The 13,655-nt window shown below is 45.8% G+C and overlaps 1 protein-coding gene across 1 annotated transcript in view; it reads right to left on the reverse strand.

Moving 5' to 3' along the window:
• The window catches only part of MAP3K13 (mitogen-activated protein kinase kinase kinase 13), a gene marked incomplete at its 3' end in the record, with an annotated part of 22,355 nt that overhangs the window by 4,865 nt on the left and 3,835 nt on the right, over positions 1 to 13,655 (reverse strand). The window contains exons 2-10 of the mRNA XM_008937178.1: positions 10,732 to 10,915; positions 9,924 to 10,115; positions 9,015 to 9,173; positions 5,909 to 6,067; positions 4,368 to 4,476; positions 3,291 to 3,400; positions 1,742 to 1,858; positions 1,071 to 1,208; positions 13 to 93 (exon numbers count right to left, since the gene is read on the reverse strand). Of these exons, the coding sequence (XP_008935426.1) occupies positions 13 to 93; positions 1,071 to 1,208; positions 1,742 to 1,858; positions 3,291 to 3,400; positions 4,368 to 4,476; positions 5,909 to 6,067; positions 9,015 to 9,173; positions 9,924 to 10,115; positions 10,732 to 10,915 (1,249 nt within the window). The remainder of the gene's footprint in view (positions 1 to 12; positions 94 to 1,070; positions 1,209 to 1,741; positions 1,859 to 3,290; positions 3,401 to 4,367; positions 4,477 to 5,908; positions 6,068 to 9,014; positions 9,174 to 9,923; positions 10,116 to 10,731; positions 10,916 to 13,655) is intronic.

The raw sequence follows: 13,655 nt of genomic DNA on the forward strand, positions 1-13,655 counted from the left end.
CTCGGCGTCGACATCTTGGGGCTTCCTGAGACTGGTGAGCCATTGGATGCTGCTTCTGCACTGGGGATGCCCTCTGACTTCAGCAGATCTGGCCTGGGACACAACCAGCAGAATCTCCACGTTAAACCCCAAACTGAGGAACGACATGGGCTCGGGGCCAGTGGGAAGGGGCAGCTGCAGCCCTGAGCACGCTCTGCTTCCTAAACCCCCCCAGCCTTCCCTCCCCCCTTCAGCTGTTTGACTCCTGCTTTTAGTTGCCTTTGATCCCCTCCACTCAATGTCCTTTCTGTTCAGCCCCATCATGCTCTACACTCCTTTCTTGCTGCTTTTTCCAATATCTGCCACTTAGTCTCTTTTTTTCTGCTCTTATTTTGATGTTCTGCTCCCAAAATAGCTCCCTCCTAAGACCTCGGTGTAGGGCACATCTCTTACCATGTGCATGTACAATGCTCAGCACAATAGGGTCCTAATCTGCTGATAGTTATCAGCCTCCTCATTTCAGAAGCATATGTGGCTATTAATTCAGAAGTGATTACTCACTGTTAATCAGGACTCTAACTCCTGGAAATCCCAGAAAATGGGAGAATAAAATAGACAGCTCCTCTGGGGGAGGGAAAAAAAAAATCATCTCCCTTTCTGAAAGTCATGCAGAAGAGAAAGAGCTGAAAGGACAGCATGAATTCCCAAATCTCAAATCCTAATTTGGTTTCTCAACAACGAATCCACGCTCCCTGAGGAGTGGCTGATTTCCACAATCCCTCACCCTGCTTATTACCAGTAAAGTCAAGGATGATCTAACTGCTCTTTGCTTGGATGCACATTAGATACCTCCTGTCAAAGCACCATCAGCTGTGGAAAAAAATCAATGGACTGAATGGTTCCAGAGAGCTGCCTGGGTAGAAGGGATAGAGAAACAATTGTGGTTCTGAGGATCAGACTGGGCCCAAGAGTGAACATCCCTTTGGTTTGTCCTGTGTTGCCACCAGACTCCAAGGGAAGGAAGCTGCTTGCACATCTCAGTGGGGATCTACTGCTGGTGCCTGGCACAGAACTAGGCTGTTACTTCTTACCGTTTAGTCTGGCTGCCTGGTTTATGGGAGACTCCTTTCCTCTTCATCAGCTTCTCCACTGTATTGGGGTGGATTATTGGTCTGACTGGGTGGCGTTTGTAAGTCCCAGGGTACTTCTTTTCCACTGCTTGTTCCCTCCTGGAACATTGAGGAAGGGAAAAAACAACCCAAACCAAACAGATCAGTTCTTTCTTATCCAATTGCAGCTCCTGCTGGACAGAAACACAACCCCATGGGAGCACACTGTGCCTGCTGCTCAGCTGGGTGCAACACAACAGGCTGTTCTGGGACAGGACACTCATTTTCACTGATTTTCTAAACTCTCTCTGCAGAGGTCAGGCAGTTGGAAGGGGGCCCTGGGGCTCAGTGCAGAGACAGCACTGCTCTCCTCTTTACAACAGGGCCAAAGGGTGCAAATACCAAATGGGAAAGGTGCTTTCCTCTTTTTTTACAGTCAGTACATGCTGAGTAAAGATCTGTGCATTAAGTGATCTGCAGCAGTCTACCCTCAAGGGGCCTCTCTCTGCCAGCCAGCTTTCCTTACCCTGGAAGCTTGTCAGGGGACACTAAATCTACAAGTACCACTATGCAGTTTAGAAATGAAGCCCTATTTTCCTCCTGTGTGCATACAGCCACATGCATGGCATGCCATCATGCCCACAGATACATACTTTATGAGCTCCTTCTCACGGACCTCCAGCTGCAGCATAATAGCACTGAGCTCCATGTACAAGTTATTGGCTCTCTCCAGCTTCCTCTCGTAGTGTTCACGGATATCCAAGGCATGTCTGGGAAACAAAGAGTCATTACTGCAACCCTGTGTCCAGGGACCAAGAGAGGATAAGGAAAAATAGAGGTGCTTTAGGAAGAGGCCTTCTGAAAGTCAGGTTTGCCAGCTGTGTTGCACTGAACCCCAGAGAGAGCTAACAGTGACTGATAATTAAGAGCTTGATACAGCAATGAATAATAATATGATTTAGAAAGTGTTTGACAGTCTTGAAAGAGTAGCAATGTTTCTCACTAGGGAAGCTGCAAGTGCCTCAGACACATACACAAGCCCTTTGGCCAAGCCCTGATAATCCTGTTTGGACAGAGAAGAGTCTCAGTCAGCTTCTAAAGAAACAAGAGAAGAAGTAATCTGTTTCACAAAAAGCACTGTGCTGCTACAGCTCCAATGCAGGTGCAAAAGACAGCTTGGATCACAGCTGGAAGATGTGACCATCACAAGTTCCCCAGGGCTGATCAACAGCTACATCAAACAGGCTGAACAAGGTGTCCTTTGCTTTCTCAGGTTTGACACAGAACTACTACTTGCTGTGTTAAGTTTCTCTGTCAAAACTATGTTTGTAAATTTTTAACAGACACATCCACAAGCCCTTTGGCCAAGCCCTGATTATCCTGTTTGCACAGAGAAGAGGCTAAGTCAGCTTCTAAAGAAACAAGGGAAGAAGTAACCTGTTTGTGTTTCACAAAAAGCACTGTGCTGCTACAGCTCCAATGCAGGTGCAAAAGACAGCTTGGATCACAGCTGGAAGATGTGACCATCACAAGTTCCCCAGGGCTGATCAACAGCTACATCAAACAGGCTGAACAAGGTGTCCTTTGCTTTCTCAGGTTTGACACAGAACTACTACTTGCTGTGTTAAGTTTCTCTGTCAAAACTATGTTTGTAAATTTGCAGCACAGAAACGAACCCTTTTCTTTCGTCAATAAACATTCTGCTTTCATTTTTAAGGTGTTCTTATGTTCAAAATTAATTTCAGTGGGCTAATAGTGTGTTCACTAAGAGTAGGCAGGGAGTGTATTCACTTTTCTAGAAATAACTAATGCAAATTAAACAGCAGGGCAGAAAAAGCCCACAGCAAGATGCATTTTCCACTGAGATAGATGTATCAGCTTCAGTGCTGTTATCACAAACACCAAAACTCAGGCAAGAAACATCCCCTGGTAGGCACACAAGCCTTTGCCCCTCTTTCCTAGGGCAAACTGTTCAGACCACCCAAAACCAGGGACAGTTTCCACTGTAAGGCCTAGGACGTGCCTGTGGGAACGTCACTTTCTGGACTCGGAAGGAATTAAGGCTGCCCAAATTTATGCCACCAGGAATAGTAAGTCCTCAGCACAAGAGGAGCATGAATGCCCTGTGAAGAGAAGCTGAGAGAGCTGGGCTCTTTTAGCTAGAGAAGGCTGGAGGGGAAACATGAAAGACTGGCAACAGACCTCAGCTCTTCTCTTCGACGACGAATCAATTCTTCATCTAGCCGGTGGATGCAAGTTCCTTCACTTTTAATTTTCTCAAAGTGTTTCTTCACTTCTTCTCTCCATTCAGCCTAGGGAAGCAATTTCCTCTCAGGTATTTACAAAGGATTTGGATCTCTGGTTGCACCAAAGAAAAACTCTTGGGCAACGCTCTTTGTGTCAGCAGAAAATGACAGGCTTGGGTTGAAAACGTATTTCTGTTAGCAGAGTTATTCTGGGTAACAACACTGCAGCATGTTTGGCTTCAGCATTTTCAAATGGTACTTCCAATTCTGTGCTCTGATTAGATCATTTAAAACATATCTAGGTTTTCTACAAAATATTTTGAAAAATCCCTAAAGCTCTTTTCATCCCAAGAAAACATTTTCTTCCTTTTTGTTATTTAAACAAAAAAAAGCTTATGGTTTGGAAATGTAGATTCATGACAGTGATGATTGTCACTAGGGTGACACTCTTTGCCCCTTGAAGCCCTGCTTCTTCCAGCTTTAATAAAAGCACCCCCTTCCTCACATACACCCCAACAGTGTAGGGTCTACACTGTGTAGACCCTCTAGCCTGGAGGCAAGGTTTCATTCCCATTCCCTCCTTGGGAGCAGTCAACAGATCACTAGGCAGGGCACATAGGACTCTCCAAAACCATTCTTTTAGATCTTCCCTGAAAGTCCCAGAGTCCCTTTGCTGCCCTGTAACAGCTCTTTGTCCCACTGGCTGCCCTGCTCATCTTCACTAGAAATGCAACGATTCCACCCTCAGCAGTCTCGTGGTCTCCTGTACAACAGTACTGGGAGAACAGCTGGGAGGAGAACATCTACAGTCAGCAGTCTCAGGGAGAAGTGAATGAGACAACACTGAGTTTCTGACTGAAGTCAGCAGATGTCTCAGCTTGGGTAAAAGAATTGAAAATAACCATCCGTTTGCTTCTGCCCAGGAATCCAACTGAAATCATGGATCCAGGCTCTGCTGTACTGAAGCAGCCTCCAAAATGAGATCCTTGGATCTGACTGCAGTGCTCGTGAGCTACAGCCACCCTCCAGTTACCTGTGACTTGAAGTAGGTTTCCTGAGGAGTGGCCAGCACGTCAGCAGATGCAATATCCAGGTGCATCAGCGTCTGCCGAAAGGAGGGACGGTTCCGGGGCTTGCTCTGCCTGCAGCAAAACAGACACCAGGCATGAGAGGAGGGCAGCACTGGGAGCTTCTCCTGTCCTCTGAAAGGGTTATCATACTCTCTCAATCATGCAGCTGACAGGTTAAAACAAAGGAGCTTTTCTGGTTTTCTCGTTTGCTGAATATGGGGTTATTGTGTTAGAGCTGCTTTGTGTTCAGTTTTTGGCTTCTGACAATCTATTCTGAAGAAATAAGAACTTAAAAACCAGCTAAAATACAAAAATGTGATGACAAAGTGAAAGACAGGACACAAACTAAAACTGTCCCTAACTTGTGTGCCGAGCAGAAGCAGATCTCAGTTCATTACCCCATTAATTTCCCAATTTTATAATGGGAACTCTCGATTCTAGTAGAAATGAAAACTTCATTCTTCAGCCCCCTCTCCCCTACAAACCACCCACCTCCACTAGGTGGGGATACAAGTGTGTGCATGTGTGTGCTCGGTGTTGCAGCAACTGCTTCCTGCCTTTTGCAGCCCTGCAGAGAAGCCCAGCCAGGCAGAGCAGAGATAGTGGGACTGCAGGACCTGCAGCTCAGGGTCAGGATCAGCCACTTGAAAAGATCCATGGATGCTCTGCCTTGCTCCTCCCTTTGTGCCACTGAGAGGATGGCTGGTGAAGCTCATGGACTGGGAAAATGCTGGAAGACCACTTACCCTCTGTGTCAAGATGCAATGACAAAGACAAAGCATCAAGGCAAAACACAAGACAAAGAATTTCAGCTCTCTGGCACGTGGAGGAAACTGAAAGCATTTTCCATATCTCTACCTCTAAAATCCTGGTTTCACACACAACACTCGAATTTCTCTTTGTCCAGTCACTTACAAGGGGGTTTCAGATTGAAAAATCATTTCCTTTCCCTCTGGAGCCAGCCTCAAGAAATTTTACCCTCTGCTGCCTTGCCACCTCCTTTTCTCTTCCCACAGAGCTGCCTTTTATCAGCTACTTTGCTCCAACAAAGCAACCATCTTTGTGAAGGCTACTGGAGATGAGCTTCATGCTGCCTGCTCCCAATTCACACTGGACAAGCAGCTCATGTGGAACTGTCACTCTGCTGGGTCCCACCCATCAAGCTCTACTATCCCTAACTTCTCTCTCTTCAACTCCTCCTGCCTCACTAGCCCATCTCAAAAGTGTCTGCCCATTCCCTCCCCTGCCCAATCCACCCAACAAACCAGACAGGTTTCTTCCTACTTCCTCTAAGGATCAAATATCCTTCTGCTGCCACAAGGAAGCACAATCCAAACTGTTCAAACTCACTGCTCTCGTGCCCAGTGTGAGAGCATTTAGAAGCCCTCTGCTCTGGGCTCAGCACTCCCAACCTGAGTCTGGTTTCACTGGTTTTACTGAGAGTCTGGCAAGAGCTGGGAGCCAAGCCCCAGTTCTGTGCAGTGCAGGGTTTTGAGGCTCTTACCAGGTCTGCTTCATGAGGATTTTGAAGCCATCTGGGCAGGTGGAAGGGACAGGAAGGTGCAGGCTGTTACTGCCCACTCCCCAGATGATGGCTGAAGAGTCCACATCCTTGTAGGGAATCTCTCCTGTGAGCAGCTCCCATAAAACTACCCCAAACGACCTGGTAAAGAAATAAACCAGGATAAAAGCTTCTTTGGGAGTTCAACATAACAGAAACATCTGAAGCTTGAACAAAACCACTGTTTGTTTGGCAAAAGAGGGAAACAGGTATGTCTGATCTGAAACTGCAAGTAGGTGCAGGGGTGTTTACATACTAGCTTTTAAACAAGAGTAGCTATTGCACACACCAGGTAACTCCTCCTTGGGGCCTTCCCAAGCTCTTCCATGGGCTGAACACCAAACCACACTGGTTTTCACCCACCTTTTCCTGTTTCTTTGGGAGATTTTAAAAATCCTGAAAGCACATTTTGTGTGCAGATGAAATCTTACTCCTGTTAAATGAAAAGGTAAGTTAGCTTTTCTGAGAGAGACTTTCAACTGTTCTTATTTGGTGGCAGAGAGAACTTCTTGTGCTTTATAGAGACAACACAACAAAGGTTTTGGGTTGGGTTGGGTTGTTTTTCCCTAGCCAAAAACTCCCTCTGCTGTTATGTGTACTCCTAGGTAAGAGATCCATAGATCTGAGACTCAGCACTAAAACTATTGCAACACAGAAATTAAGAAACAAATGCAACATGCATAAGTGTCAGTACTGAAAGCACAGGGAGTCTCATCTGGTATTTCTCTTGTGCTGAAGAAAAGAAGGCTAAAGAAAGAAAAAATATTAAGAAAACTCTTCCCAGGAAAGAGCCTCCTATGACAAGAAGTGAAAGATGTAGGTAAGAAATCCTACTTTCCTTCTCTTCCTTAGTGAAATGATCAGTAAGGACCAAAAAGAACCTTTTTCTCTTATAAATGAAGGTTTATTTACAATCTTCACCCCATAAAACACCAAAGAAATATCAAACCAGTCAATACAGAGGTGAACAAAATGCTGCTGGGAACTAACACCACTCTTGCTGTGCACTAACAACCAGGCTGTGATACAAGGTGAGGTACAACCACCTCAAGTAACACCCCTAAAGACCTATCACCTTACTTGCAGGCTCCATCCATCTGTGGGACACCAACCCTGCCAAGCCTGCTGGCAAGTCAAACTAGGTGAAAAGTGAGAAGTACATTTCTGGCTTGCAGTAATATCAGGTTGCTTTTATTAAATACAGGAGATCATCTAAGGGACAAACTGCCTGGGTCTGAACAACCATCAGTCAAGGAAACAGAACTTCATGTGAAAATGTTGCACTTTCAAAAGATCATTGGCTTCAAAGCATGTGGGGAAAAAAAAGAACAAAACAAAACAAAAAGCAGAATTTGAACATTTTTTCCCTCATTTTCTTTTTCTGTGGGCTGCAGGAAAGCAGAGATCCAGGTGGTTGGACAAACCACCAGGAAATCCCATCTGGTTTCAGCTTTGTTATGATTAAGAACTGGCAAAGGATTTTCAAGACTCCTGATAAGATTATAGAATTTTTATTTGTTCTTAGCATGCTGTTAAAGATGAGAGAGAGCAGACATAAGAAGCTTAGGAACTGTTCTCATTTGTTGTCAGCATTCCTGAACATTGCTTTTGCTCATCTTGGGGGAAAAAAGGATGTTAAGGAGTTGGAGCAATCACCACTGCAGAGGACTCAGGAGGAACTGGTACCAAAAGCACCTCTAGATCTTCACCAAAGAGCAACATCTCCAAGTCACTGAGGAAAGGAGCAAGGCAGTGCCCAGAGTCCTCAGCAGAGTGAGCAGCTGGTTTTTATGGACATGATGGGCACAATATTCCTGAACCTAAGCCACTCTAAAGGACAGGAAGCTAAGGGTGGAAATCTAGCACTATTCCTCCTCAGGAACCTGTGATTCAAAGGGAGGAGCACAGAGGACAAATGGTGAGTATTTTCTTTCCAAAACAAGCCAAGAGTTTCTCCTAGAAGAGCTGGCTCTGCTGGAGCCATTTCATCCACATGAAACACAAAACACTGCAGGCACAAGAAGAGCTGTAGACCACAGATTAAAAAACTTTCCCTTTCCCTCCAGGAAATCTTGACTGAAGTCATGATCCAGCTCCAAGCTAAAACAGCAGCAGCAGGCTGCTGTCTGACTCCACTTGCACTCTGAACCACCCGTGGCTTTGACCTGCAGCTCCATGCTGTGTAAGGGAGGTGCTAGAAGCTGAAAAACAACACAAAGGAAAATTCATCCAGGCTGTAAAGCAGGGAGAAGGGATTTTGTCCTGGCTACTGACATTTAATATGTAGAAATAACAAGGCAGAAATACAGATGGAGTTCCCTTGAGGACCCTGAAACCTGTGGACAGGCATCCCAAAGGAGCTTCAGGGCTGACTCCTCTCTGCATCACTGTTAACAGAACAGAGATCTGAACCTTTTCTTGTGTTCCTCTGGATGCAGAGTACATTTGACATGGGAGGGAAATGGGTGTTCCACATTCTTACAATGTACCCTGGTTTCCTCGATCCAGGATTAGATTCACTGGACTGTAATCCTGTGGCTGTACATACAACAGCCAAGCCCAGCATGCAGAGAGCTAAAGGCAGTCAGACCCTTCAAGCCAGCAGAGTAGAGACCCTCCTACAGCTCAAGCACAGCCCTGAAGAGGGTAGAGAGCAAGTGAAAAATATCCTAGAGCTGCAGAAGCTGCTGAGGAGGCCCTGAGCACCAGGAGTGGAAGCAAGCTCTGGCCTGAATAATGACACAAGGGAAGAACTGTTGCATTTGCTTAGACATCTGCAAGACACAGCCTCCACTGAGCCTCTGTAGGTACCTTCAGATCTCACCCCACAACTTTTGGACACGTTTGTCATTTCTCTTTCCATTACAGCCCAGTGACAAAGGCTCAGTGACAAAGGTCGGGGCACGAGGAAGATGGAGAAAGGAACAATCCACCACAGAGCAAACCATCCCCATGCTTGGGATGGGAAAGGAGTGGTGAGAAATGGAAGTGCTGGGAAACCAAGTGGCTAAAGAGAAGGTGAAGACATTTCAGCATCAGCACTACTCACCAGATATCCACCTTCTCAGAGACGGGCTCGTTGCGGATCACCTCTGGGGCCATCCAAGCCACCGTTCCAGCAAAGGACATCTTGGTACTTTTATCACTGAGTTCTTTAGATGTACCAAAATCAGAAATTTTTACTGCATCTGTGTGTGTAACTAAAACACTGGAGAGGGGAAAAAAAAGAAAGACATCAGCGTTTTGGAATTTTTCTTGTATCACAAGAGGTAAATCTTTAATCAGCACGGACAGCTAATGAGGCCATGCTGTTCACAACTGCAGCACAAGGAGAAAAATGATGCATTTTCACCAATGAAAGCACTTACTTTCTTTGGGGTGATGGTGTTTTGTTGTTCAAATGCATTTCTAGATGCTAGAAGTTCAAAATCAATCCTTATAAAATTAACAAGTCACTGAAGAGTCACTCTATCTGAGGACATTTCAGCAGTTTAGTGCAACTCTACCTCAAGCTGCACTGTGAACCAGCTGAAAATATTATCTTAACACAGTCACAGCCATGTCATAGGCTGAAGTGATAAACATCTAGGGAATAAGAATATAAGCAGACAGATAGTTCTTAAAAAGCAACAGAGAAGAGAACAACACACTGCAAAAAAAACCAGGGAAATAATAAAAAAACAAATAAGGAGGAAAAACAAAAAAGCAGAAGACAACAGAATTTCCCACTTTCAAAAAGGACCAGACACCATCAAATCATTAGAAATACTTCCTGACTGCTATTTATCATGTAAGATACTGGTAAAATTTCCAGTCCTGTTAAACTGCAGCACAGGAGGGGAGTACCAACAAGTTTCACTAGTTTCACTCTAATTTGTGGAGAAAAAAAAACCCAAAACAATGCCAAAACCAGGGATTTCGACCTATACAAGGGGAGGATGTTGAAGTAGAGACTCACTTTGGTGACTTGAGGTCTCGATGGATGATTTTGTGAAGGTGCAGATAATTCATCCCACTGGCAATCCCTGTGGACCAATCCACAAGCAACCGAGGGGTGACCTTCCGTCCTGCTCGCAGGACTTCGTAGAGCTGTCCATGGGCACAGTACTCCATGATGATACAGTAGCATGGGGCTTGAGTGCAAACTCCCCTGCCAAAGAAAACACAGAGCTGGTGAGGAGCAGCAGTCCCAGAGCAACCCTCAAAGGTGGCAATCGAGGGGCGGGAGAGTTTTACTCTCCTCTGCCTCTTTACTCTCCTCTGCCTCTTTACTCTGCCTATTTCCCCTGCCTCTTCTAAGAGCTCTCCTTCCTCAACAGCAAAGGGAATGTCTCCTCCATGCTTTGGACAGAAGGAACCTCAGCCATGACAGGGGTGGGTTTCCCTCAACTCCACACCTGCAGGTTTGTAGGGTTCACAGCACTGAGCGAGCAGAGCGTCCACAGCTTTATCTTTACAAGAATATGCAACCAACAGCAAGGGGAATGTCTCCTCCATGGAGACATTCTTTGGACAGAAGGAACCTCATCTAGGGGTGGGTTTCCTTCAGCTCCATACCTGCACATTTGTAGGGTTCACAGCACTGAGCGAGCAGAGCGTCCACAGCTTTATCTTTACAAGAATATGCAACAACTTGAGAGCAAGCATGACCAACTATTTTGTCCTGCAGACAGCTTAGTCCACGGATTTTAAAAATTTGGCCAGGGTACATAAGCAAATGGCTCTTCCCTGGATAAAGGTACATTCCAACAAGCTTTGCCACCTACTTGAAGGCGATGATGTTCGGGTGTTTGAGCTTCCGCAGGTGCTTGATATCCGTTTCGTTCTGGTCTCTCACTTTCTTGATGGCCACCTCCTCTGCCCGGAATTTGCCCAGGAAGACAGCTCCCTGGGCACCACTGCCCAGCCACTGCAGCTCTGAGATCTCCTCGAATGGCACCTCCCAGGTATCTAGGCACAGGCAAGCAAAGGTGTTGATGTGAAAGCTCAAGACGGCGAAACTGTTGTGCTGCAAGGTCACAGCAGGACAGCACCTGCCATCTCCCTTGCTAAAACTCAAGGAAGGCTTTTCTGGGGGCAGCAGATGGCATCTTCTCCTGGTACAGGCACAGGTGACACACAGACCGTAGCTGCTCAGCCTCAGCATCCCTTTCATCCAGCTCCTCTTCCCCATCACATCACCTCCAGCTGTTTTTCCAGCAGAGCTCACCACCATGCTAAGCACGCAGGTAGCTGAGCTGCCTTGACTTTGCAGCTGCTTTCAGGCAGCAGTTTAACATATTAGGGACACTGGGTTGGCAATTTAGGGAGGAAGCCCTCTACTCCAAAACTGAATGATGATCATCTCCATAAAGCACCTGACTCCATTGAAAGGCAGAGATGAGAAGAAATATTTAACGTGGATGACCAGCAGAAGCCTTGTTGTCTGTGAATCACCTTGAAATTGCCTTAAACATCCCACAAACAGCAAGATAAAAGGCAGGCAATAATTTATTTACTGCAACTTGATAAACATGTTAAGTTTAGACAATAAATTATTTAGCAGCAAACCCAACAAGTAACCCACTGATTTCTCCAAAGAAAGTTTCACCTGCACAGACTCCTCTTTCAGAGCACTACAAAGATGTGTTTTCTCATTCCATCCAGTCTCGGAGCCACTGGGCTGTCCCCACTTTTAGATACTGTCACCACTGAAGGGAAACTTATATACTCAAACTGTCTCTGGACTGATCCTGATTCAAATCTTTCCCTCAAATCATTCCTGAGACAGTCAGACACTAGCTGGAAGTCTCATGAAGAATGCCTGCTCTCCAGGCATGGCCAAGGAAAGCCAGCTCCCAACCTGGAGCCAGACCCCAGCACACATTCTGCTCACTCAACTAGAAAAAAAAATACTGCTAATCTACAGCAAAAATTTCCTTCTACTTGTCAGGGCAAAGTTCAATTCCCAGCACGTGTTTCTTCATAGACAAAGGTCTATTTTTCATATTGATATATCCACTTGCAACCTGATGTTGTGCAAAAATGTTGACAGCACATCTTAACCACAGGACATTCAAGCATTTTAAAATAACAAGCATTCCCCTTCACCAAACAAGCTGAGCAACTTTTGACACAACGTTTATAATTGGTATTTAATCCTTTAGACAGCCAGACACTAAAAGACAGTTCTTTAAATAAGGCAAATAAAAGAAAATAAGAAAATTTAGAAGGTCTGTATTTCAATTTCGTTCACAAATGCATTGCTTCTGGAAGAAGGTGGCAAATGTAGCTGATTTTGAAAAAAATCTAGGTTTTGTGTTTGTTGAGGGACAGCATTTTTTACCCAGGCAACACTGAAACTGTTCCATTGCACTGAGGTGGCTGTTTCTTTACCTGTGAGAGGACTTGCATTGACAAGCATGGATCAGGGTCATTCATTCCCCTGAAGCACCCAAAGTCTGTGAGCAGTAAGGGGTGACTATATTGCTAACACCTAGAAGCCCTAATTTGCTCAATATGACCTATTAACCACTTCAAAAGCAAAGGCAGAGAGAGACTGTAAACAAAATAAGGAAAAGTTCACACACTTCCTCCTGCAGAGCCAGCTGGTGTTTATTTGGTAAGATGTGTCCTTTCCCACATCCCATGTGCACCCTGAGCATGGAGGGCAGGATTCAGAGCTTTCAGTGTAGTAACCATCAGTGAAACCTCCCACATCTTTGGGGATTTCAAGAGGAACAAAGAGCCAAACCACAGGTCACAGCCCCTTTCAGTGTCCAGAACCACGTTACTCCATGCCAAGCCAGTTCATCAGCAGTTTGTTTGGCTCCTCTAACATAGCAAGCACTAAAAAGCTGCCCAAAGAAAGTGATGCTGGTGCAGGAAGCACTGGGCTACACTCAGGTGTAAACCAGGATTAGCACTAGTGGTGCAAACCTGCATTTTCTACTACAGCCCAAAGCCACTGGTTAAAAAAAACACATTTAAATGACCCTGTGTATGTGCTTCCTACAGCTCCCTGGGACCACCCTCAAGGCCAACAGCCTGACAAGGGTCAGTGCTACAAAGCCAGTCTTACCAGCTCTGCAAAGAGGCAACAGCAAGGCTGGAAATGAGAGGACTCAACACACTTCCAAGCTGGGTCCAGCTGGAAGCTGAGACCATGAACATCACCTGGACAGCAGGTCACAAAGCTCTCCTCACTGCCTGTCCAGACCCACCCTGAACAGCCCACAGTATCCTGATGGACAGCATGGTGAGTTATGGCAGTCCCAGCTATGGTACAAGGAGAAACAGCATGGGGAAGGTGATGCCAAGACCTCTGTTACCTCAACCAACAGCTTGAGACAGAAAAGGACTTGTATGATGCAGCTGCAGGAACTTGGGTGTGTGGCTACAAAGCCTAAATACAGCTCAGTCCAAGTGCCTGTCCTCCAATGAAACCTCAAGGGAAACCTGTCTGGACACACTGATCAGGACTTGACTGTGCTGCCAGCCATCTTCAAGCAGCCCATTAACACTGCTCAGCTAAAGAGCCCTTGAGTTGCCCAAACTTCAGGGCTTGCTGCAGCTCTCCTAGCACTCTGCAGAAGAGATATGAGGATATCTCCTACCAGGAAGGAGCAGTTTTTATTTCAGCCTCTTCTGAACCTACAGAAACCTGTGGGCCACGTCCCCTAAATAAACTGAAGTGTGACAGCAGCAGGAA

This window comes from Merops nubicus, unplaced genomic scaffold, assembly GCF_000691845.1.
Source record: "Merops nubicus isolate BGI_N331 unplaced genomic scaffold, ASM69184v1 scaffold29793, whole genome shotgun sequence".
In the NCBI taxonomy this organism is placed as follows: domain Eukaryota; kingdom Metazoa; phylum Chordata; class Aves; order Coraciiformes; family Meropidae; genus Merops; species Merops nubicus.